This window comes from Apaloderma vittatum, unplaced genomic scaffold (genome assembly GCF_000703405.1).
Source record: "Apaloderma vittatum isolate BGI_N311 unplaced genomic scaffold, ASM70340v1 scaffold12288, whole genome shotgun sequence".
Taxonomy (NCBI): Eukaryota; Metazoa; Chordata; class Aves; order Trogoniformes; family Trogonidae; genus Apaloderma; species Apaloderma vittatum.
In genome coordinates, this window is record NW_009732465.1 from 18614 (window position 1) to 44260 (window position 25647).

At 37.0% G+C, this 25647-nt stretch overlaps 1 protein-coding gene across 1 annotated transcript in view; it reads left to right on the forward strand.

Annotated features, from left to right (window-relative positions):
- LOC104278537 (serine/threonine-protein kinase Nek10-like) overlaps positions 1–25647 on the forward strand; it is a gene marked incomplete at both ends in the record, with an annotated part of 52151 nt that overhangs the window by 16872 nt on the left and 9632 nt on the right. Inside the window, 3 exons of the mRNA XM_009875545.1 lie at positions 16102–16231; positions 16832–16902; positions 24142–24355. Coding sequence (XP_009873847.1) covers positions 16102–16231; positions 16832–16902; positions 24142–24355 — 415 coding nt within the window. The remainder of the gene's footprint in view (positions 1–16101; positions 16232–16831; positions 16903–24141; positions 24356–25647) is intronic.

Genomic DNA, 25647 nt, shown 5'->3' on the forward strand with positions numbered 1-25647 from the left:
TAGTTGTAATTTCCTAGTCCCATAATGATAATGACTGACACTTAATCCCTAGGAATTGCTAAATTCTAAAATTACTTCAAGAGTGAGTCCTTGTAATGTGCTAAATATTCAAGCCCCATACCTTGAAGATGAATGCTTATGCTGCTTCATCATGAGCAAAAGGCTGCCTTAACTGGTTCTCTGAATACTCCTGAAGCATAGCGTGATCTGAGAGCACTGTACAACCTGTGAGTGATAGTTTGGATAGTTAAGTGTAGTAACAGTTTGGTGTAAGTAGTTCTGTGCTCTCTTTTTTGGCTCCTCTTGAATAATGATTTGTTTTGCTCAGCTGTAACTGTACAGAGAAGCTGTTGATGGGAAGTTATTGCTCTCTTTTAAAGAACAGTTTGGAGTAAAGTGTCTGTAAGTTGGATCAGTCTTTAGAAATGTGAAGTTCTAAACCATGCCCCAGTGGCCCTCAGGGCCACTGAGTTGTAATGTTCTTATCCTATCTACATTCACTTCTTTCTTTTTTTTATTTTTTCCTGTTAGATTCTGTCACTGATGTCTTTGGATTTTTTTCAAATTTTATAGGAAATTAAATTAAATATTTCTTAAAAAAAAAGTGCTTGTACCACGTTTATCATTACTCTCATACCCTGTCTTTGTACATGGACGTTCACATCAGAGTTAGGCTTGGCAGCTCTTTTTCTCCCTCTTTGTTCAGTTATTTGGATGTAGGCATGAGGATAAAATGTCACTTATATGTTGCAGTGTCTCAGTAAGTGGTCTTTTGGGACATTACTTGTCAGTTCTACTCCACAGGCAGAATCATGTATGCAGTGATCCCTGCCTGTCTGCAGTCAGGAAAGAGAACAAGGATACAGTACTGATGTCTTTGTATTTAAAATGTATGCTTGAGGAATATTTAAAATGACAGGCTAAAGCATTAAAAATTTTCTGATGTCATAATAATTTAAGAATGGTAAAATGGCTTTGCAAACAGCTAAATGCACTGGATGCCACCTTCAAGGTACTTAGTACTGTGTGTGACAGGGAGCTTTTTGATATGGAAACCTGTTCACAAGGAATGAGGTGAACTGTCTGAGTATTTTAACACTGTCATGAAGCAGAAGTCAGAGTCAATCAGCGCTTGGACCGGATTGTTTTTATGTTTATGGGGGTTTTTTTATTTTAAATGATTTAATTAGATGTGAAGGGCTGTAAAATAATCAAAATACTGGGAGTGCATATCTACCAAGAGCAGTAATGCTTATTGTTTAAATTTGGCTGTGCAGCGTTATGCAGAGTGGTTCAAATAAAAATGTATCACTATGTACTAAACATGTTTATATTTGGGGTTGACCGAATCAATTTGCTAATGCAATTTTTGAGAAAATGTGTCACCATAAAATAACAGCAGACACTATTTTATGTTTAGAGAGGCGTTTATATTATTATGCTTTGTAATTGTGATGTTTTTTAATTCTACTTCATACTAGGTTTTATTCTACTACCACACTAATTAAATTCCTCTTGATTGGTTATGTTCGTGAATTAAAAAAACCCCATCAATGCATATGTCTAGAATACCAAATGTATTAAATGGATGTGTTGACACTTAATACATTAAAAATTGAGGAAAAGACTGCTTTAGGGAATTGGTAATGAATTCTGAAGTCTTTTTCCAGCTCATAAGTCACCAGAAACAATCTGCTCCAAGTTAGTGGTGACAGAGTCTTTATAATCCTGCTGTCTCAAAGGCCTTCTCGGAAGAGATAGAGTTTATAGAGAATGATGTTTCCTTTCATGTACACTGGCCGTTTCTTTCATTCACAGAAAGACTTATCTCTTACGAGGGGACGTGTCGACAACGGATCAGGAGATATAAGCAAGACATGGTTACAATAACTGCTTTTGTATTTATATACGTATATAGAAATATTAGAAAAACTTTAGGAAATGAAGTTTGAGATTGCGATGGAATGGAGATTCCCATGATAATTCCTTGAGAACTTGACTGATCTTGAAAAGCTGTTGGGAAATTGTGAAGATACCCTTCAAGTGTCATTAAGAAGCAGATGAGAGTGTTCCACATTAGTTGTTGAACTAACTTGATCTTTTTAAAAAAATTTTAAAATGTTGGAAAACTCACACATAGAACAATATTATGTAAGATTTGGCTTTAGTGCTAAAGTTGGCGTGTTTTCTCTTCGTGATGTTTTGAGGAAACTCCCATTTTAGTGGTAATTGGAGGTACTGTTTTAGTTGTGTCCCTCATCTCGGCTTTGGAGGAGAAAATATTCCTTGATCTTAGTATTTGTTTATGGATTACACAGTCAGTCTGCAAACTGTGTTATGTTACCCAAATTTCTTTTCTGGTTCTCATCACTGCTTCTCTTTATAGCCACTGCATGAATCAATATTGTAGCTGTTGTTTTCTCTTTGCTTATTCTGGTGACATGATAGTATTTTCAGTTACCTAAAACATTTCTTTGTTGGGAAGGATCATTTAAGATGAGGGAATGTGTTGTACTTTATATGCACTTAATTTTAACCCGCTGTATGATGCTATATGATCAAACTGTGATTACCGGTTCTCCCGGCGGTTTTTTCTTCCTTCAGAAATAGCCTCTGAATCTTTTCACCAATTCCAACCAGATTTTTAGGGTTTATATTCTTTCAATGTTTATGAAAATTTGGTGATGGATAGTGAATAGAAACACAATTTATTCTCCTTGGTGAAAAAACTGAAGGTACTGTGGGTAAGGGAGAGCAGAAAACTAGTGAAACTAGTGAAACTAGTTTTGTCATTCATGGGACAGCTGGGTCCTGGAGAGGATTGGCTGAGTTGATTTAGAAAGGTAACAATTCACATAATCTTTTTGGTATATCAGTACAGCATTTTTATCGGAGAATCTTCTGAAATCCAGTTAATACAAGTATTCACTCTGAGAATGAAAAATAGTGATGAAATGTAATCAGGATAGCATGGCTGTAGTTTAGGTTTATGATAATGTGTGTCAGCAAAACGTCCATTGCAACTTGAGTTGGAATCCACGGGGACAGTATTGCTGAGGAGAAGCAGATATCTTGCACCTGGGAAAACATAATCCAGGTGTGCAGCACAGGCTAGATCTACCTGGCTGGAGAGCAACTCTAGGGAAAAGGCCCAAGGGGTCCTAGTGCAGAACAGGATCTGTAGGAGTGAACAGTGTGTGCTGCTGCTGTGACAAAGACACCAACAGGATGCTGGGTTGCACCGAGGGCATCACTAGCAGAGATAAGTTATTATCCCACTCTGCTCAGTGCTGGTCAGGCCACAGCTGAAGTACTTTGTTCAGTTTTGGTTCCTGCTATGTGAAAAAGATGTGGACAGGCTGGAGAGGGTCCAGAGAAGGGCTACAAAGATGATCAGAGGACTGGGAAGCTGCCATATGAGGAAGGGCTGGGAGAACTGTGTTTTATCAGCCTCAAGAAGAGAAGGCTTTATCATCACGCTCCAGTATTTAAAGGGTGGCTGCAAGAAGACGGAAACTCCCTTTTCACAAGGAGTCACATGGAAAAGACAGGGAGTAATGGGTATAAGTTACTCCTGGGGAGATTTTGGTTGGACACAAGATGAAAATTTTTCAGAATAAGAACAATTAACCATTGGAATAATCTCCCCAGGGAAGTGGTGGATTCCCCAGTGTAGGGCACTTCTAAGATTCAACTGGACAGGGTGCTGGGACTTCTTGTCTCAACCATGCTTTTGGCAAGAAAGGTTGGACCAGATGATCTTTCAGGTCCCTTCCAACCTTGTATTCTGTGATTCTATGATCTGTCTATTCTGGCTCCATCTCTGTGCCACAGTGCAACTCTGCAGAGAACATTATGTGTCACTGTGGATGTACCGTGACTAAAAACATAAACTGGGTGAACTTCAAGGAAGAACATTGTAAGTAGCTGACAGAGATTATGCAATAAAAAGAAGACCAAATGATTTAACTTCATATAATTTTTATTAAGTAAAGTTTGTCTAGATGACTGTCACTTCTGAAATATACTTAATACCACATCCAATATTACAGAGCATTATATGTGGGAGTTAAAGTGGAAATAATGTGAAATGAAATAAGAAAGCATGAAGATATCTGTATTTATCTCTGGAAAAATATTTCAATGGAAATAATAGAAATCCCCACTGTAGGACAATACTAGATAGGAGAGAATGCAAAGAGATTTTGGACTAAAAGAAAGCAGGCCACCTTGGAAGCAATATGGATTAGTTAATACAGAACTTTTCTATCCTAAGAAGAGTTGTTTTACTCACAAAGCCTTAGAAGTAGCTTAAAGGCATAGCGTAGGTTTTCTTGGTGAAAGGGAGCGTGAAAACGTACAAAGTAGTTTCTGTACTTGTTTTCTAACAGGTGAGTAGTGCTGATCCAGCTTCTAAAGAGTTACTTTAATGCTTGAAAAAATATAAAAGTTGAAGTATAGTAATTGGATACACTCCATCATGGATTTAATTTGTTATCTTAAAAAAAAAAAAGTACTATTCTACCAACATAACAGATTATAAACCAACAACGTATTTTTGTAAGCATTTCTCTAGAACTTTTATAACTTTTTTTTTAATGTATATTAATTATTATGTTGTAATCCCTTTGGATTAACAATTTTTATTAGAATAACATTAGTCATTTCATCAAACTAATTTATGAGCTTTTAAAAGTCTTTTAGTCCAATGTTACTGGTATTTGTTTGCTAGAATTTTTCTTATTTAAATTTTCTTTTAAGTAATGTCAAATAAGCTACATATATGTGAACTATGTTACTATGTCATGTTAACTGCAGGACTTAGAATACTTCTGGTGGGTTTCTTTTCTGTTTTTTTCCCCCCATGCTCTTCTATCTTTGCTATCAGCCATGTCGGTATCTTGGCAGATCCTTACTATTTCTAGATATTTACTATTTCTATCTATTTACTATTTCTTGTTCTGCTTTGCTTTGCTGCTCAGTATATGGTACGCTGTTTCAATTTCTGATGCCATTATATGTCATCTTGCTGTCTTTGATGTTTCTTTAATAGTTTATTTGCTGTTTTACCATGTCTTGAGTCATCAGGTAAAGCTATTTCTTGTTTTTCTTGCATCTTGGGCTTTGGTTCCTGGTGTGGCTTTTGTTCAGTTGCTCACTTTTTCACAATAGCCAGATTTCAAAGCTCTGTCAAGGGCTCTTCAGACTGCCTTAGTCTTAACTTGCATTGTTCCATCTCTTTTATACTATTTCTTGTTTGTTGTTCACAACTAGGTTTTTACACAGAGTCATGATTTTTTTTTTGTTACAATAAATTTAATGGTAGAATAAGAGAAAGCACATGCCACTGTAACAGCATAGAGTTCTTGGGCTATGTGATGGTATTATTAGGGTAAGCACCAGAGGAATAAGTGGCTATGTCTCATTAGAGATATGTTAATACTGCATTTTAAAAGGTCTGCTCTGCTCTTTTTACACTTTCTTTTTTTTCTGTGCAGCAGAAGATTCACTGTCTAATTCAATGAATGGCAGGGCAGCTGTGGCTTATGAGTTACTGGAGGCAGCATGAGGTGTGCTAGGCATCTGGCTGAAAGAACAGCCATGTCAAGAATTGACTAACAAGTAGGAGGTGGAATGCTTTTAATACTCTTCTGAATAATTGAAATAAACAACCAGAATCAGAAATAAGGTAGACATCTGCTTAAGAAATGCTATGAACGCGTATTGATGCCTTCTAAATGAACAAAAGGTTCGTGTCTGAGCAAGTGAAGCAGCCTGTAGTCTTTCCTTCCATTTCCTCTTTTACTGTAAGTGACCATATTTTCTGCTTGAAATGCATTCCTAGTCTTATCGGGGTGTTATTTAAGACACAATGTGGAAGAGTCTGTTTTGAATGAAAGAGGAGGAAGAGTAAAAGTTAATTATTTGCTGATAAAAAGTAAAAGTGAATTATTTGCTGATAAGCTTTTGTGTGTTTAATAATTTGGAGTTAAACTACTGTTAATTATGTTACTCACTTTGGCAACTGACATTTTGCATGTCTAGAGTCCTCAAACTTCTTGTTTATGGCTGGTTGTTGCTTACAGGAATTTGTTGTTAGGTTTTCCTGGTTATTATTTGCAAATTAGCAGGTACAGTATTCTCTTTCTGCTTTCTGTATCAAGAAGATTTGATAAAGGCTTCAGTTTTTTCCTGAAAGGAGTTTTAGAAAGAATTTAGAAAAGAAAACTGTGGAATTAAATGTTTTCTTAATCATAGGAACACGTGACAATTCAGTTTAGGACACTTGGCGTATTTTGCTTCTTGCCTGTTTCTCAAGGGTGCCCATTACTGTGATTAGGCAGTGAGCTGTATAGGGTGAGGCAATATTTTGAACCTCTTCTTTCTTTCTCTTTAGTCTTTGCCCAGTTTCCCATGTAGCCTTGTGTTTTCAGCTGAGGTTTGTAAGTGAGCTATCAAGCAATAAATTCTTTATTTAAAATTAAAATATGTAACAAGTTAAGCCTAGATTATTATGCCATGATCCTCTGCTTATATTTCAGCTACTGACTTTTGTGAGGGTTTTTGCAGGCATCTGGATCAACAGAGTTTATTTAGATTTGGGAATTTTAAATTCTGTGTAAAAGAAGACAATGAAGCTGCCATCTTAGGTAAAATCTTCAACTGTGTTTTCCTTTTGGGTTTTTGTTGTGTTATGGTTTTTTTGCTTGTTTGGATTTTTTTGTTGGTTTTTTTGTTGTTTTTTTTGTTTGTTTGTTTACATGTAATGCATACTAAGTGATTGCTAGACAGATAAGTAGTTGTTAGTTAATTATCTTGGATACGAGGTTCCAGCAAATCCAAATACTTGCAAAGTCATCTAATTCATACTTCCTGTGAGAAATAAGTTACTGTCAGACACATGTCTCTGTGAGACTGGGATTCATTTTGCTTATATGGAGACATTCAAAAACTAGGCATCTTATTTAAGTCAAGCAGCTAGATGATTACTGAAAGTAATGGAAAAAATAGGCATTTCAGTAATGAAATTCATCCTATATATCTTAAACAGCTATTTTAGGATGGGATCAATCAACCACTTGATGTGCTTTTCTCTTCATTTACTACAGAGGGATCTGGAGCACTAGCTTAACATAAACTTAACTTACAGGAGTTTGAAGTTAGGTGAAATTATCATCATATATGAAATCAGTTATTAAAGATTTAGGTTTATTTTGGAGTTGCTGCAGGAAATCGAAACCTACTGCTTGTGGTCATCTTGCAGACATTTATTCTTCCATGTCTCCCTTTTAATTTTAAATATTTGTGTGATTACTTGATGAGCTTGGTAATTTGGACAAAGGCACAGAATGAAGTTCATTCTGAAAGGCATTTAGCTCAATAAACAAAATCCTTTCCCATTTTAAAGTGTTTAGATTTCTGTTCCATAGAAAAAATGGAAAAAAAAAACATTTTATTTTCTTGAGTTGTTTGTACGATTACAGACTTAAGGCAATTTCTCAAAGCATTCCATAGGAAATTGCAGTTATAATTCACTGGAAAACATCTCTGGTTTGAAGAAATTGATTCTTAGAAGTATCTGCCAGATGCATGTTATGAGTACCTTTTAGAATATGATTGTTTCAGTGTTATATATATGGATAGCACTTTGCCACAACTTACAGATACAGTTTATCTACAACGTTTTTGTTAAAACTGACAGCTTGACAATCTGCTAGATATTTTTGTATAGGTAAGAACATTAGATGTGTGGACGATGCAGTGATGCTTACCTTTAATAATGTAGAGTCAAAAATCACATTGAATGGAAATTTTATTTTGTAAGTTTCAGAATCTGGTTTATACTTCCTCTTGTTGCTTTAGACTTTCTTCCATTATGTGTCTGAAGGAATAATAGGTGTAAATTAGAAATGTGTTTTTCTCCTTAAAGCCCCCCAAAGGCTGTGTATGTAATACTGGAACACTAAACTACATATTAATGATACTTTGATATGCCTTTATAATATACTCAAGAGATGCATGTGATAATCTTGAAAATTCAGAAATGAAAAAAAGTTGAAACATCTATGCACATTTTGAGTTTAATTGGGTAACTATTTTCATTACAATGTGAAAGGTGATACTTCATGACATTTTTCAGTAATAGGATGACAACTAAAGGAAGAAGCAACTTGCTATAAACATCACCTATTCTAGTAGAGCCTGCAAGGCTTTAATTGTCCCTGAAATAAGTTTTAAAAAAGTGAACGCCTGGGAACAGGTAGTAGCTTTACACACTGACTCCCAGCAAGTTTTTTTGCCATATTCGCAGATACAGTGTATAAACAAGAATGCCAAATTCAAAATGAGTTGTATCTTTATGGGATATTTTCCAAATATGCCTGCCTACACACTGCATCCTGATGAAGGGCAAAGGAGGTTGTAGTGAGGCGGGTGTCCATCTCTTCTCCCAAGTACAAGTGATAGGACAAGAGTGCCTCAAGTGGCTCCAAGGGAGGTTTAGATTGGATACTAGGAAAAACTTCTTCACTGAAGGGGTTCTTAGGCATTGGCACAGGCCACCCAGGGAAGTGGTTGAGTCGCCATCTCAGGAGGTATTTGAAAAGATGTGTAGATGAGGTGCTCAGGAACGTAGTTTTTTGGTGGACCTGGCAATCCTAGGTTAGTGGTTGGGCTTGATGATCTTAAAGCTCTATTCCAACCTAAACAATTCTATGATTCTGTTTAGGCTTTATGCTCAGAAAGAGGAACTGAGGAGGGATATGCTGAAGCTTTTTATATATTTTCTTGTTTTAGATTTATTTTGATTGATTAAATTTTTCTTATTTAGCAAAAGTGAAAAAATGTTTAATTTGGGCAAAATGGAAAGTTGTGTGTCAGTGGAAGCTGCTTTTATATTTATAAAGCTGGCCTCTTGGCAGTTGTATTTAGAGTGTTTCCTACCTAGAAAAAGCCTCCCAAATTTCTGCCAGTACCAGTTGTTTTTAGGACTGTGATATAAACTGTCAATTAAATGATTCAAGGAGAAAAAAACAGCCGTGAAACTCCCCTCCCAAAACAGCCATACTACTTCTGGGCCAACACAAGCATTTGTGTGCACAGATGATAATGAACTAGATTAGAGAACCGATCCAGCTGAAAAATAATTCAGGTTACTTTTCAGGTGCATCAGGTCTTCAGTCTGACGTACAATGCAGCTGTAGAGGTACTTGGGCTGGCACAGCAGAGCAGATGGTGGTAAAGAGTGACTGGGAGCAGCAGGAGCAAAACAACATCTTGGCTTACAATATTTTTCAAATATGCAGCCTGAACAACTTGCCACGTGAGGCTGTTTTGGCTTTCACAAGTTTCATATGTGGTTTAAGTTTTGCAGGGCGAAAAATGTAGATATGAGTGTGTCTCTGCACTTAGGGATTAGGAAAAGGGCCTTGTGCTCTTAACGTGCTTCTGTGTTGAATTTTGAATGATTTAGGTATGAAGAAGATTTTTGTTCATTTGGTTTTGTTTAGCAAAGCAATAGGAGTAAAGAACAGTAGCACTTTTTTTTTTTTAAATGTCATTTGATTTGTATTAATATGCGACAAGTGAATTAGAAGTCATTTGCTGGCAGTTTTTCATGTCCTAGCACACTGTCGTATTACACTGCTAGAGGCCATAAATTATTTTTCAAAGTTAATATATTTGGCATCTTTAAGCAATAATGTATAGTGTTAGCGCACACAAAAACTTAAAAGGTTTGTAAATTCAAAGAAGTACAAATCGGTTGTTGAATGTTAACTGGGTGGCAGTATCTTTATTTTCAAAACTGTGAAATAAAAATCCCAAAAGGTGGAGTATAAAACATCTGTTTCTATTTTAGACAGAGAGACACTGAATATGTACTGAAAGAAGGCATTAAGTTTGTGATTTCTCTAAATTGTTGATCAACAGTAGCACAGCTGAGAGCTGCACTGGTTTATTACCAGTTTTTACATATTGTTTTTACACATTTCTCAGTGCTTATTAACATTTCCAATTGAGACAAACTCCACAACTTTACTGGTACTTGCAGTGGGAAGTGTCCTTGCACCATCAAACCAGGCTTTTCTTGGATAGATTTTACTAAAAAGAGAATAGAGGTATTACCATGTAGTCTGCTGTATTCTTCAGTATAACTGGTACTGGCCTGTCACTGACCTCAGATCGATTTTTGCATCTCTATAGAGTAAATTATATGAATGTAGAGGAACCTTCTGGGCAGAGATAGGCAATGCTTGGACTAGAAAATTGAAAGTGTTGAGATTACAGTGATGAGGGAGAATTTATACACATGAAAGTTACCTCTCTTAGCTGACTTAACACATTTAAAATTTTAAAATTGCATTCTCATTGGATTAAAATTACATTCTCCATAAGTGACCATTTAAAAATTATGTTCTTCACCTAGCATCAAGGGGATTCATTACATTATAAACTTGTAAACTAAAGGTACTGAACTTCTTTCCTACCTCCATACATTTTAAAAAATGGTGGTAATGATGAATTTTTCTCTAGATGTCAGCAAAGGTTTAGGAAAAAGTGTGTTTTGTGGGGACCCCCCCCCGAAATATTTAATGTAATTTGTAATGAGAAAAATGTATACGTTAGAAGGCAATGTAACAAATTATTATATAATTACTTGACAATACATTTCAAAATAGAAACTGTGAAGGCAAAATTTTTAACAAGTGATTGAAAATCCTGTTCCAGCTTCATCACTCATGGGATAGACAGAATATCCCCAAAAGGCTTGTTGAATTCTTCTTGTAGGTGACAAATGCAAATAGCTTTCAGCAATGTTCACAGAAGCTCTTTATTCAAACTGTCAGTTTTGTGACTCCTTTTTCTCCTTCCATTGCTTTTAGTGGTAATTATGAAGCCATAATACTGAGCGCGTATCTGTAGCTTACAGCAAATTATCCATAGAAAAGTTGTGACAAGCAGCAACTGCTTTTCTGCTTTTCTTTTTTTCCTCCTATGGGGTGATGCTGATGGTGAACGAATTTTTTTTTCTCTCCTTCTCTTGCCTCCCGCCCCGGGATTCAGAGAACTGACTATAGAGTAGATCTGTGTTTATTCACACTGATCTTCAAATACTCAGAGATTATCCTGCAGTAGTTTAATAAAATGAAATTAGGCTACCTAGTTCATAGAAACATCGAGATGGAGCCCAAACACAAGCATACCCTTGATTTTTTCATTTTTTAAACTGGAATTGGTGGTCTTGGCCCTTTTGTGAGAAAATAGACATTCATTGAGACAAGAGAGATTCTAACAATATAAAGCAATGTGGGTTTTTTCACTATTATAACAATCAAATGTAGAGCAGGCTGTCAAGAGAGTTCTTTACATCTGAAGGTTTTCAAGATACTACTGGAAAAATCACTGGTTACCCTTGGGTGAGAGAAGGGTAGTTTCATTTTTATAGTGAATTGTGGCAGTTACAGGTGGAAAGATTGTGTAAATCACTTCTTCTACCTTGCTTTGAGAAGTTCTGCCAGCAGCCAAGAAAGCTATTCGTTGCAAGAAAGCATTATTTTATAGGTATCTTAACAAACATATCTGAATATCTAAAGCTAATGGAAGTATGCAGTGACTCTTTTAGTATTTGGAACAAAAAAAAAAAGAAACAGAAAAGGTTTATCTACCAACTCTCCTACTGCCCTGTCTCCAACAGTGACAATAAATCAATATCCATAGGGAAGGAAGAATGGGATAAGCATATTTGATACTTTGCTAGCCTCCAGATATTTTCAGCTTGGATTGCTTCCTGAACTAGGTATGATTTTTAGGCATGAGTGTTTGTAAAACTGCCACCAACTGCAGGAATCTCCATCAAACTTTAAGTAATTAATTGCAGGAATGATAAAGACTAAGAGCAATAACTCATTGTTAAAACATTCTGCAATGGTGTATGCTTCTTATTTATTTACTCCTTCATTATAACCATCACATCTTCTGGGAATTAGCCTTGAAGAATCACTCTTATTTTAATTAATCCGTAGATGGCTATTTAAAAGCACATTTTACTTGAAAACACTCCTCACACGGTAGGTTGGCATATACCTGCTTGTTCTTATACCTGTTGGAAGCACGTGGATTAACCAGTGAACACTGTACCAAGCCAACTCATGAGTGGCTTTACTGGAGTTTTGTGCAGCTTGGGAAATCTTCACTGATTGTGTCCCGTGTAAAGTCTGCCTGACAGTGTTGGCAAAACTTCTTAGAAGCTTTAGAAGCTCTAGAAAATGAATGCTGCTTTGGTAACATCATTCCTTCATCTTGTTCTTTCCTTCCCCAACAAATTCAGAACTTCTTCCTTCATTTTGGAACTTCTATCCACTAAAATCTAACATAAACATGAGATAATCCAGTGAGGATGGTCATCTTCCATATAGGTATGTGACAGTACTAATGTAGCAGATTCATATCTGGAGTCTGTAAATCTCTGTTGCAAGTATTCGTAAATAAAACCCGTGACAAAGTATCATCAGTGAGCAAAATTATAAATGAAAGCTTGATTTCATAAACATCTCCAAGGCCATGTAGAGAGGATTTCGGGAAGTGTATTTTTTGTTTTACAAGTAGCGTAAATATTGACAAGATATGATTTTCTCTTTTTTTTTTTTTATTTTGTGGAGTAGTATGGAAAGCTATTTTCTGTATTTAAAATAGCTGCTTAATTCTGCAGAAATAGTTCATAAGAAAAACCAGATAACTCTTTGGATTATGCAATGGCTTAATCAAATTCAATGCTGATTTTAAGACTGTTGGCATAGAAGACTATTAATAAATATAAAAGCAGTGCTGGTGTGTTGAGCAAGAGTGAACTTTCTGAGAAACAGTTGTAAAAACTGTTCAAGGATGCTCAGAATTTGGAAAATAATTCTGTGGATATATTTCAGTGTCTTGCATTTAGAAGAATTTAGTCTTTGTTTTACTATGGATATTTGTTTAGTAAAGGACTCTACTGTAGTTAACATAACGCTGCTGAAGTAAGCTTTTTCAGCTTGAATATTTAATTTAGAAATGAGCAATGATTTGTAAACCTACAGGATAACTGTAATGATTATCTTGAATATGTTAGCTGCAAGAACTAAGTGACTAATTAAATAACTATCTACTGTCTCTTAATATCCAAGAACCTGTATATCCCAGGGTATAGCATTAGTACAGCTGCCTCGTAGCAGCGTGGTCAGCACTTGGAGGAATAGAAATTAAATTCTTTATCAGCTCTTAGAGTTTCTCCCTTTACGTGTTTTATTTTGACACTGAATTTATTTTATGATGTGGACATCTCTCTGCTAAAAGTTTAATGAGTGCCACTGTCCTATTTCAACTAATCGAGGTCTCTTAATGTAAGAATTAAAGGAAAAAACCCTGCTTTTACAAATAAACCAAAAAAAAGGTCATACCAATGCTACACCCCTAAATTAATTTTCAGTGTTTGTGGCTAAGACTGATTTTGTAGGGTTTTTATGGAATAAAATTTAGAGTCTAGTTCTACTCATTCTTTCTGGTCTTGACCAGACAGTGACAGTTTATACATGGCTGTCAACTGAGTTGGGCAAACTGTGTGTACTCCCACCGCCGTCCTGCTGGTGGGTGGCCCTGTGCAGGAACAGAATGGGGTACTTTCCCTGCTTGGCATCCCTCAACAGCATGGATCCAAAAGATGCAACTCGACTACAGAACTGTTTTGCTAATCAACAAGTACTGTACCCCACCCACCTTTCTAACTAGCAGATGGTGAGGCAAGCCTGTAGAACATGGTGAGGGATTTCACTATATCTCTTGAAAGTAAACAAATAATATTTGAAAATTCTATTTAAAAATCTAAATTACAGAATTATTAGCTGTGAAACATAGCATCATGTGAGTGTAGTTTTTTGTATTCTTTGTAAAACTTTCATGATCACCTTAGATAAACATTACTTCAGTAATTTAAAGTATGTATTAAGCATGAGACAGTATTTATTTAAGGTATTGATCATCCTAATGCTCTAAATATTAGAGACTTCTGGCTGAAGACATTTTTTCTGGAATACGGTATCAAGTACTACTTTGCTGAAAGTCATCTTTTTGATATTTTTTTTAAACAAATTAGATATGCATTTAGAACAAGAAGTCTTTCAGCATGAATAAACAGACCAAATGACTTAATTAACTTCCAGCTATTATGCATTTGTGTGAAGCCATGCTAAAACTACAGCACTCAGTGCTGCATTCTTTCTGTGATTTCCAAATCGCAGTAGTAACAAATAATTTTTTTTCTAGTCACCAGCCCAGAGGACTGTTGTTTGCTCTGGATGTCAAGCTCTACATGAATACAAGGTTGTGCAGGCCAGGTCATGGTTGCTTCTGTTTCTCTGCCAATATTATTCAGCTTATTCTTTCTGTGACTGCTATGTGTCTTTTTTCAATTGTATCAATTTGGCTTGAATAATCTCATTTTGGGATTTTAATATGATTTAGTAATTGAAAAATAATCCATAACTTTATACCTCTGCATGAAAATTATCACTAGAATGAAAGATTGTAGAACTCAAGTTGCTCATTTTTCTGAGTAGGAACTTAGCTTAGAAATTTACTAAGACAGGGGCTTTGCCTCACTGAGGTCACCATCTATATGGTAAGTTGCAATATTGATGTTTGCTCTAATAGATGCATTTAATACATAAAAATACAATTTCCACAAAGTCCTCTACTGAATTATTGTCACGGTGAGGAGTAAAGACTGTGAGTCTGGTTACCAAAATAGTATTATATTTAACACCATATTCAACATCTTGTATTCCTCTTTATGGTTATGTAATAGCAAAATTCAAGGAAAATTGCTACTTAGGTTTCATCTAGGAATCTGTATCTTGCTTGATGAATTTTATTAGAAGTATGTGATCTGTCGGTTTCTTTCACTTCCACAGGCTGTGACCTCTGTTCTGACTTTCTGTTCTGTTATGATCACTTAATTTCTCTTCAGCATAATACTTTGTCTAAGGGACCTCATCCCATTTATTTTTAAAAAACCTGTTTTCTGTCCTTTGTACATGTCAACAGCCACAGCTTCTTGCAGTATACTTTATCCAGTCTTCATCATTAATTGAATTTACACAGTACATTTCAGCTCCAAAATAAGGCATTTTATTAAAGATATCAGTAGTATAATCATCAGTTTGATATAGTGGTTCCAAATTCTAAGCTGAAAGGAAGAGGAAAACAAGTAGGTTTTCAAGCTGATTTTACAGATAAAAGGAGTCAAGCATTTTTGATAACTCTGAATAATTATAGAGAGATGATGTAAGTGAAAAAACACATTATATGATACGACCTTTACTTACTGCTAAAACTTGAACTCCAACACCAGAATATCCCTGCTAATGTAAATCATTATCATCCCGGTTAGTTTATCCAAGCTGCTGAGGAAATTAAGAGAAGAAAGAGGAGTCAGCTTTGTAGGTGAAATTATTGCCTTCTTCCATTTGCTTTAAAGGGATCTTTACAATTGATTTTTTATTGTCGTTCGCCTGGCTGTTGAGTGACCATTTGGAATTCTCAGAGGGAATTCACTGCAGTTGTTTTAAGAGGATGAAAATGATATAACGACTAAAGTTCATTACTCACATTAATAGCAAAATCATATCCATTAGCATTCTAAATATAGGAGTCTTATTCAAGTCTTTCTGATGTCTGAATTACAAGAGGATTTGATACATTTATGTGTTCTCTAGTCTATTTTATTGAAATGCCATCATTGTAAACAAGTTCTGAATGCTGTAGTACATTTGTATCCATTAAATCTAAAGACTGCGACATGAAATGAGTGGAAAGGACAAGTGAACAAAATGCAAAGCCACTTGTGGTGTGAGAATGACTGCAGTAGAAGTGGAAAAGCTATTAATAGTACTTGCAGTTAAAGAATTCATCTGTTAAAGAAAGTAATTGCAACCTTTTGAATGTATTTGTATGTGCTCTGAAAATAAACTGTAGTGACTAGCTAAATGTTGGGTGTTATAAAAAAAACCTTAAGCCTACTTCTAGGTGAATTAATTAAACACTTGCGGGTTGCAATGCTTTTTTTCTTAGCCCCGAAGTTGTAAAGAGTGAGCCGTATGGAGAGAAGGCTGATGTCTGGGCTGCAGGATGCATCCTTTATCAGATGGCAACTCTGAACCCACCGTTTTACAGCAGCAATATGCTCTCCTTGGCAACTAAGGTATTCAGATTTGCCAGATCAACCTACCAATTATTTCTGCATATGTTCACTAGATCCATGAGAATTTATGTTTAAGGTTATAAAAGCGTAAACTACTCACTGGTCTGGTGCATGAATGAGCACAAGTGTTTATCATCGTATAATTTGCTATCTTACTGAAAAAAAAGTTGCTATCTAACTGCAAAAATTGCTTGTAAATGTTAATATATTATTACCTCTCAGACTGGCTTATTTTTATAGTTGAGTTTGAGGGTGAAAGCTTTAGATATATAAAATTTCTTAATGTACTGTAATATTGGATTTTCTGTAGGATTGAGTATTACACCTTAGGATATGATCATAAATAAAAAGAAAACATTGTTTATTTTCTTTGCTTTTTTTCAGATATTGTAGCCTTTTGATCTTCTGTGGTAATATACATTAGTATAGATACCTGATTAGAAGTGACATTCTGCTTTAGAACATGTTTTCCAAGTTTTTGCAAGAGCTGATGATGTAATGCCCATGAGGTTGTTCAGAGGAACAATACTTATCATACGAGACCTTCAAATAAATAATGGAATATTTTCTACAGTTGACTGTAGATTATTTATTTTGCAGATAGTAGGGGCTCTATATGAACCTGTGCCGGAAGGACTGTATTCTGAAAAAGTGTCATTTACCATTAAGAGGTAATTACTCATCTAGTTTTACTTCAACATCCTGATGACAAAATGTATTGGTTTGCATGTTTCGGTTTGCATGTTTCCAGCAGTGCTGATGTGACAATTTTCTGGCTTTAGCCTCTGGATATGAAATGTCTTCTGATTTAAAGAAAAACAGAGATGTCTCCTTACCCTGCTAATAACATATGCAGTATAGTTGAATACGTGCAGCTGGAAAACTCATGCCAGTATAGTCAGTGCATTTATCCAGCTGGTATAGACTTTATACTCAATACAGATGTTTAACAGTACCTGTGCTGTGGTTAATTGCCTACACATAATTTTTTTCCTCCGTGAAAATATAGCATTTTTTATCATTTCCAAGTGAGTCTTGTGGTTGAGGAAGAAACCCTGTTGCGTTTTGTTATTTATAGATCACTGTATGATCACATTCGTAGTTTTGTGTGTTTGTGTGGCTGATAGGAATATGTTTCCCACTACCTTCTAATCCTCTTAGCAAGGATAACAAAGTAGAGATAATGCAGTAATGGAGGAAGAGATGAGCCTGTGTCGTGGTTTAACGCCAGTCAACAACTAAGCACTAGGCAGCTGCTCGCCACTCCTCTCCTCCTGCAGTGAGATGGGGAGGAGAATTGAAAAGAAAAGTAAAACTCATGGGTTGAGATAAGAACAGTTCAATAATCAAACTAAATAACAACAACAATAATAATAATTAATAGTAATGAAAAGGAATATAACAAAATGAGATAGAAATAAAACCCAGGAAAAGACAAGTAATGAATAGTGCAATTGCTCACCACTCACTGACCGATGCCAGAGCCACAATCTGCGCCTTGCAGCCAGCTCCCCCTAGTTTATATACTGACCATGACATTATATAGTGTGGAATAGCCACTAGCCATCATGTTTGGGAAGTCTCGGCAGTCTGGCAAAGTTCCCACACATTGGAAAAGGGGCAACATAACCCCCACTTTTAAAATGGGAAGCAAAGGAAACCCAGGGAACTACAGACCAGTCAGCCTCACCTCTGTGCCAGGTAAAATCATGGAGCAGATATTCCTAGTATCTGTACTAAGGCAGGTGAAAAATAACGAGGTGGTCAGTGACAGCCAACATGGCTTTGCTAAGGGCAAATCGTGCCTGACTAATTTGGTGGCCTTCTACGACAAAGCTACAGCTCTGGTTGACATGGGAAAAGTAACCGATGTCATTTTCCTGAACTCGTGCAAGGCGTTTGACGCTGTCCCACATGACATCCTTGTTTCTAAAATGGAGAGACACGGATTTGACAGATGGATCACTCGGTGGATAAAGAACTGGCTGGATGGTCGCACTCAAAGAGTTGTGGTCAATGGCTCGATGTCCACGTGGAGATCAGTGACGAGCGGTGTTCCTCAGGGCTCTGTTCTGGGTCCAGTGCTGTTCAACATCTTTGTCAGCGACATGGACAATGGCATCAAGTGCACCCTCAGCAAGTTTGCCAACAGCACCAAGCTGTGTAGTGTGGTGGACTCACTTGAAGGAAGAGATGCCATCCAGAGGGACCTTGAGAGACTTGAGAAATGGGCCAGGGCAAACTGCATGAGCTTCAACAAATCAGAATGCAAGGTCTTGCACCTGGGTCAGGCCAGTTCCAGGCACAAATACAAACTGGGCACAGAGTGAGTTGAGAGTAGCCCTGAACAGAAGGACTTGGGGGTGTTGATAGATGAAAAGGTCAACATGAGCCGGCAGTGCACTCATGCAGCCCAGAAGACCAACCACATCCTGGGATGTGTCAAGAGGAGTGTGATCAGCAGATCAAGAGAGGTGATTCTTCCCCTTTACTGTGCTCTTGTGAGACCCCACCTCGAATACTGCATCCAGTTCTGGTGAATCGACCGTAAGAGGGACATAGATCTGTTGAAGCAAGTCCAGAGGAGGGCCAAAGATGATCCAAGGGCTGGAGCGCCTCTGCTGTGAGGACAGGCTGCAGGAGCTGGGGTTGTTCACTCTGGAAAAGAGAAGATTCTCGGGAGACCTTATAACTGCCTTCAAGAACCTGAATGGAACCTACAGGAAGGCTAGAGAGGGCCTTTTTACAAGAATGTCCAGCAATAGGACAGGGGGAAATGGATTTAAATTGAAGGAGAATAGGTTTAGATTGGATCTTAGAAAGAAATTCTTCAGTACAAGGGTGGCAATAAATTGCCCAGAGAAGTGGATGCCCCCTCTCTGGAAATGTTCAAGGCCAGGTTGGATGAGGCCTTGAGCAACCTGGCCTAGTTGAGAGATGTCCCTGCCTATGACAGGGCGATTGAATTAGATGATCTCTAAGGTCCTTTCCAACCTAAGCAATTCTATGATTCTATGAATATCCATTTGCCTAGTTTGGGTCAGCTGTCCTGACCATGCTCCCTCCCATCTTCTTGTGTACCTGCACACTAGCAAAACACAGGAAATTGAAAAGTCCTTGATATCCTAGCAACAACTAAAACGACCAGTACTATTATCAACATTCTTCTCATGTCAATTCCCATGCTGAATCCAAAACACAGCACTACTCTAGCTACTAAGAAGAAAAATTAGCTCTATCTCAGCCAAAACCAGAACAGCCTGTATTTGTTCCACTCGCTCATCACATATTTCTCATAGCTATGGTTACAAGTTCCTGGTGATAGTGTAATGTGTAAGGCAATATATAATGAGTGAATTGGTGCACTTTTATGAGATTTAGCTCTCTTTATTTTTCCATTTTAGAAAAACCTCACTTAGCACAAAAATTATTTTTCTCACTCAGATGTTGAATTCCATCTCTATAAAGCACTTTACTATACAAAGACTGCAACATTTTTATACTATGCTTTATTGTACAAAAATATTTCTGTTATTTAAAGACCTTGAGGATGAAAGCAGCTAATAGAAAAAGCATTTATGTGTAAGAGGTCCTGAAATGAATTTCAGTATTTTAAATACTTACAGATATTTATACTTAGAATAACTGGCTTTATTAATTAATTGCTCGCTATTTAAGAATAATATAGTAATCTTGAATGCATCCAGAAAATACTTTCCAGTCACCTCATACCAGTATTGTTATCTGTTGCATTCTCTTACGAATTTTCAGCAGAGCTATCAGTGACTTACATAAAATTATGTATCTGGCCCTCTATCTTTTCCTTCTTTTCATTCCTGATAATGATGAGAAACTCTGCAATAGGAAGTTTTTGAGGGTTTTTCCAAGGCCAGCTATTGAGTTATTGATGACTGTAGATATTGTGGCTGTATTAAACAGGTTCAGTGAAAGACAAACATCATCATGAGACTGGCTACGAAGGCTAATTGGTTTAAATAGATGATTAAATGGTATTTGCATGAAAATACTAAAATTAGATTTTCCTGTCACGTAGGAATTTTTCTACTTGATTTAGTAGCAGTGGGAAGCATAAAATGTTTTTTATAAAAAAATGTTGCTTCTTTTGCTATGGCTTAATCTTTAAATGAAATATGACAATAAGATTTTCGCTTATGCTTTGTGATGCATTTAGAAAGAACAAAGAACATTAAAAAAAGCTTTAATAATGAGATTTTACTTATACTATAGATGAGGAAACATTAGCAAAAATGAAGTTCTTTCAGAATGACTGAAGAACAACACATGTTCAAAGATGTTGTAAATAGAAAAAATAATTTATTGATAAGGATTAGAAAACTCACTGAAAGCTTCATGTTGCTACTGTAAATTTGCATCTAGTGTTATTGTTTTTATTCAGTATTGTTATTTTTAAAATACAATTTTACCAGCTTCATCTAAAGAAAGTTCTGGTACAGTAATCATCAAAGTTTTTCACAGATGAACATCAGTCTACTTGGTGTTTAATCATAAATAAATAATTTCTTTCTAGATGCATAGGAAATGGAAAAAGACATTCTGAAAAACAACATTTTTTAAGGGTGAAAAACTTGCATCTCTTTAAAGGAAATATAAAATTCTAAGTAAAAGAGAATAACAAAGATATGAAAATTAATTAAATGAATCAGCAAACTTGAGCAAACTTGAACAAAAAAGATTAAAATCAAGAAGTGCTGTAAAACATTTTCAGAATTACTACTTCATATGGCAGTTATGTTTATTTGGAAAGTACTGGTTTAGAAATAATAAAATCATTCGTGACACTTTCTTTGGAGGATGTTGGGTTATGTGTTTCTGTATGCTAGCTGGTCAATAGTACTCCGCAGGGAAATCGTAGTAAATTACTGGGTTCACTGAAGTTACAGATTTAAGACAGTCTATAGTACATGCAGAGCTGTCCTTATCAGCTTTCATGTCATACACTATGTACAAAGTATTTTGGGCCTTTAAGAAAAGACCTAATAGTATAATATTACTGTTACTGAACAGGTACCTAGAGGGTATTTAACAAGGCCACAGAACTGTGAAGTAATTTAGATTGGAAGGGACCCTTGGAGGTTATCTAGCCCATCTGCTCAAAGTAGATATTAAATCTGGTCACTCACTGCTCAGGGTCTTGTCTGAGTTCTGAGTATCTCGAATGATGGAGATTCCACAACTTCTCTGGGCTGTCTTTAATGGTTGTCTGCCTTTATGATTAAAAGTATTAGTAGTAGTAATAATAATAATGATCATTATACCTAGTCAGACTTTCCTGTCTTCTAACTTGCATCTAATGTCTCTTGCCCTATCCCCGGGCACCTATAACAAGGATCTGACTCCATCTTTTCTATACCTTCCCATTACACAGATAGCAGTCAGATCTCTGCATGAGTGGCCCAGGTCCCTCTGGCAGCAGCCCGGCCCCATATATCAAATGATGACTTCAATTTGTTCTTCACAAGCCTTCTGAGAATGCACTCCACCCCATCACCTATGTCATTAATAAAGTCATTAAGTAGTCTTGGCCCAGTATCAATCCCAGGAGGATGCTACTTGCAGCCACCAGCTGGACTTCGTACTGCTGATGAAATCACTTTGAGCCAGGAAGTTAAGCCAATTATCTACCTACCTTATAGTCCTGTGAATACTGTGGGATGTTGTGTCAAAGGCCTTGCTAAAATAAAGCTACCTACAGCATGTACTGCTCTCCCTTTGTCCACAGAGCCAGTAATCTCATCACAGAGAGCAGTCAGGCTAGTCAGGTATGACTGCTGCTTGGTAAATCCATCCTGGGTGTTCCCAGTTGTATTCTTGACCTTTGTGTGCTTGGAAATTACTTCCAGGGGAATTTTCTCTATTATTTTCCCAGGAACTAAGGTGCAGCTGACTGGCCAGTAGCTTCCTGCATCCTCTCTCTTGCTCTTCTTGATATGCACGTGTTATTCAACTTCTTCCAGTCTACAGAAACCTCCCTCTGATCATTTCAGACGCGATAGTTAGTGACTAAATGCATCGGCACTCTCAGGTTTATCTCATGTGGTCCCATTGGCTTGTATATGTCCAACTGGCTTAAATGCTCTCTCACTGTATTTTTGACTATGTTAATGCTTCATGCTCATGGTTTCTGCAGGTAGGCTCAGAGATCTGGGACTGAGTGCCCCAGCCTTTTCTGAGTCCTTTGTCACTAGTTTGAGTAGTGGGTCCATGGTTTCCTTCGCCTTTCTTTTGTTGTTACTTACAGAAAGCCTTTCGTCTGCCTTCCACATCCATTGCTAGTTTTAACTGCAGCATAGCTTTAGTTTTCCTAACTCCACCATTTGGGCAATATCTGTAGCTCACCTCTGTTTTCTACATGCAGCAGTGGGATGTTTTTGTGCTTTGAGGTGTCCCTGAAGATTAGCTACCTCTCCTAAGCTTTTCTTTCACCTTCCAGGGCAGTGTTCAATAACATTCTGACAGGAAGATCCCTGAACACACTGAATTCTACTCTCCTGAAATCCTATGCTGTAACCATACAATCTGTTCTTCTCACTTCTCTGAGGATTTTGAATTCAACAGTTTGACAGTTGCTGAGGCTGCCCTTGGTCTTCACATCCGTGTCTGGTTCTTGTTCTTCCTTCTTTGTGAGCAACAGGTCTGGCAGAGTGATTCAGAAGCCAGCTAGCTTCTGAATAAGCTACATCAATAAATTGTCATCAACAGATTCCAGAAATCTCCTGATTGCTGCACTCAGCTCTAGTACCTCATCAGAAGAGATCAGGGTGGTTAATAGTCCCCAATGAGTGTGAGTGCAATCATGAAGCTTCCTCCACCTGTCCAACAAAGGCTTCACAGACTTCATCTTTGGTTCTGGGTGGTTTACCGCAGGAATCTCCACAATGTCACCCATGTTGGTTTGTTCCTCTGATCCTTACCTGTAAACTCTTGGTTACGTACGGCCAATTGTTGGACTGCAGGTTGCATCCACCCTCACTTTAGCCTCTTCCCCTCACTGGAAGAATTGAGGAGAACATCACTTTGTCCCTCTGCCCTTCACACTTGACCCCAGAGCTTTGTAGTCATTTTTGGTATGTTCAGGTAGTGTTGTCATTCATGGCAGCAAGGTGAAAAGTCCAGGTGAATCTTGGTAGTATGTCCACAATGTCCTCAATCCAAGCAAGTTTCTTTGCAATCATCAAATCAGATCAAGTAGATAGATGCCTCTGTTCCCTCAGTCTCAAGTGACTGTCAGTTGCTGCTCCTTATTTGTGATCTTAGCACTTGATTCAGGCTCTGATGTGGCCTCTTTTAGATCTTGTTCTTCCTCACCTATTCCTAGGTCACTGTACTTGTTATGTAATCACATGTCTGTAGTCAGAGGAAAAGCCTTCCTTGTGTTGGCAAAAGTCACAAGTTTCCAGCCTACCTGCTCTTGGGAGCCTCCATCCACTGTTCCTTTGAAAGTAATCTCTAGATTTTCCTTTTTCTTTGCCTTGTTTACAAGTCTTCTATCTGCAAAATCTCCTTGAAGATCTTGTCATTCTCCTCTAAATCCTCTTGACAGCACACTTGTGTCCTTCACAGCTGCTTTGACCAGAACACAGTCCCCACAAGGGAGGTCCGTGTCTTCCCCAGATCCAGGAAGAAGCACCAGGCACTCCCCAGTGTGTCTGCAAGTGTGCAGCAGTAGCCTCCCGCAGCCGTTCTGTCTGGGTCAGCATCAAGGAGAATTGTTCCAGCTGATGCCAGAGGCTGCAGAATGCCAAACTGTCCCGTGCAGGCTTGGCAGCGTGCTGGTCAGCATGACTTGATAAATACCATTGGATGAATGCAGTGGTAAAGTTTTTTACAAAGAAGTAATTATCTTTCATTAGAGAATGTTCTTTCTGCAGATGCTTGACTCCTGATGCAGAAGCACGTCCAGACATAGTGGAGGTCAGCTCACTGCTGTCCGATGTGATGATGAAATACTTGGATGTTTTATCTACCTCTCATCTCATATTGGAGAAGAAACTGGATCAGGAGAGGAGACGAACCCAGAGGTACTTCCTGGAGGCTAATCGAAGTGCAGTAACCTGTCAGCATCAGCTTTCCCTTTTATCACAAGTAAGTACATGTATTCGGCTTGATTTTTCCCTATCATTTGCCATATCTGAGAAAATAAGCTACAACGAAGCAGAAAAGAAATCAAAATGAAAAGACCCATCCTCTTAGAACATTTTTCCATGCAGGCTCTTTTTTTTAAAATTAGATATTAATTCATTTTTTGTGGGTGTGCTTATGCACGAAAAATAACAGTATCTTAAAAAATTATATCATTCCATGGCATTGTTATGGAGGTACTTGCAGTTTTGGTAGTATCTGATAACATTTAATTATTACTACACACTTGTGAATGGTATGGGAATGTACACTTGGCTAGGGTGGAACAAATGGATAATCTTGTGTATGATTCACAATGACGCCTAGAAAATAGAACCTACAGAAATGAAATTTTTAATTACAGATTGCTAAATAAAGAACACTGATGCTGGTAAAGAATTTGCTCATGCTTTCTTACTATCTGATACAGTTCTGCAGAAATACTTCTTAAAATTCTTCTATTTGCTTCAGGCTGTGTTTTAAGCACTTTTCATGAAGGACATCACTATTTTACATAATGAATCAAACTTATATATGATCTCAGAGAATTTACTTAAAAAAATACAAGGGCAATGTTAGTGTATAGTAAAAACTCACTGTGACAATTATTGACACGGTAATTGTGAAGAAAAGTTATAATTTGCACAGCTACTCTTGTCTTTTCAGCTATTATGTGTATGCTTTAGATTCCCTTTATCAGGGGTCAGTAGTTTGCACTGAAGAACCTCTGTGTAGGAACACCTGGTCCCAAACTCATGGACCTTTTTTTCCGATATATTCTTAGTCTTCATCTTCCTGGCCAAACATAAGACTTACAGAAATTGTTAATAATTTTATTCGGTAGTTTTTTGACCTCACAGTCCACTGTCATTTGAAATGTAAGAAGTACTGAGATGAAACAAAGATACAGAATCGGATTTATAACTTGAAACAGTATGAGGAATTACTTTCCCTATTTTTTGGATTTTCTTGCTCTACACATTTGGAAGCTTGTTTTATGCAATTATTTTTCATATAATTATTTTTCATAACTGTCATGAAATTTGCAGAGAAAAGCATGCTATGGAGGAAAAGCTGCTTGATTTGGGATTTCAATGCAGTTATCCTCCCTTTGAGAGAAGAGTGCTCTATCCAGATTCTTGTACTATATGACAGAACTAAAGGTTTACATTGAAATTAGAGTGCTTCTGTTTTGTATAAATACTTGGAATATATACCAATCTACAAAATAAGAAGGAAAATGCCTGTATTTTGGA